At 67.0% G+C, this 1,292-nt stretch overlaps 1 protein-coding gene across 1 annotated transcript; it reads right to left on the bottom strand.

Annotated features, from left to right (window-relative positions):
- Positions 1-105: 105 nt before the first annotated feature.
- Positions 106-605, bottom strand: EMIHUDRAFT_125110 (hypothetical protein; the record flags this gene model as incomplete). The annotated part of the gene is made up of 1 exon (XM_005759239.1): positions 106-605. A coding segment is annotated over one exon (500 nt), but the record flags the coding sequence as incomplete, so codon positions are not given.
- Between the last annotated feature and the right edge of the window lie 687 nt (positions 606-1,292).

Below are 1,292 nucleotides of genomic sequence, written 5' to 3'. Positions count from 1 at the left end.
AGAGCCTACGGCGGCGCCCTCCCTCTCTCCCCGACGGCCTCTCCTCTGCCCTCGTCGGGCGGCGGCAAGTAGGAGGCGCCTCAGCTCCCGCGCCGCCGCCTCCACCTCCACCTCGGCCAAGTCCTCGCCGCCCCCGTACACGTCGACGTGCGTCGGCGGCTGGCCGAGAGACTGCTGCAGCGCGAGGTAGTCGATCAGCAGCCGGTGCCCCTTTGCCCACAGCACCTTTCCCAGGAAGTAGGCGCCGGCGCGGCGCGGCGGGAAGTGCGACCTCGCAGCGCGGCGTCCAATCTCGAGGAACTCGGACCGCACGCCATGCACGTTGCAAACCACCGCGCGCGGAAGGGGCTGGATCGTGCCAGACAGCTTGATGACCCGGTCGCAGTACGCTCCGCACATCCACTCGTTGAGCCGCTTGAGCACGGCGGCGGTGGCTGCGCCGGCGTACATCCTCGCGTAGTAGAGGTAGTTTGTGTGCACCACTCCAATCACCAGCTTGAAGCGGTGCCGCCAGTTGGCGCCCGAGTGGTACCAGTTGAGGTGCTCGGGCTCCTCGAGGACACAGACGTCGCACTCTCCCGCCTCGAAGCAGCCCGTCACGTCGCCTGCGCGGCGGGGTGTCTAGGAAGTGTCTAGGAAGTGTCTAGGAAGTGTCAAGCAGCCCGTCACGTCGCCTGCGCGGCGAGGTGTCTAGGAAGTGTCTAGGAAGTGTCTAGGAAGTGTCAAGCAGCCCGTCACGTCGCCTGCGCGGCGAGGTGTCTAGGAAGTGTCTAGGAAGTGTCTAGGAAGTGTCAAGCAGCCCGTCACGTCGCCTGCGCGGCGCGTCTCGGACGTGTCCGCACACGCGCCGGCAGCGCGTTGAGGCGGCCCGACGCGTCGCCGAGCGGGAGGATCTCTCAGGTGTCTAGGAAGTATCTAGGAGGTGTTTGGAGGTGTCTAGGAAGCGTCGCCGAGCGGGAGGATCGAGCCGCGGTCGAGGTCGTACCTCGCCTGGCGGAGGGAACGACTGGGTGAGTGGGTCGAGGCGGTCACAAGGGAGGTGGCCACGGTGAAGGGAGCGGGAGAGAACGACTCGAGGAACAGCGCCGCTCGGCTAGTCCTCGGCCTGCTAGATCCGGGTGAGAGGTTCGCTCCATCTCTCACCAACTCCGCCAGACTTCGGCCCACCTCTCTACCTCGTCTGTGTGGGCGGGCTGCTCGCCGGGTAAAAGCGCAGCCGAAAGTCCGCGCGCACGCCTCCCCGCTCCGCGAGCCAGAGTCGTATGTGCCGCTCTTGAGCCTGCGGGTCGGCG

The sequence above is a fragment of the Emiliania huxleyi genome, assembly GCF_000372725.1.
Source record: "Emiliania huxleyi CCMP1516 unplaced genomic scaffold EMIHUscaffold_8034, whole genome shotgun sequence".
NCBI lineage: Eukaryota > Haptophyta > Isochrysidales > Noelaerhabdaceae > Emiliania > Emiliania huxleyi.
This window is presented reverse-complemented; position numbering and strand designations above follow the sequence as displayed.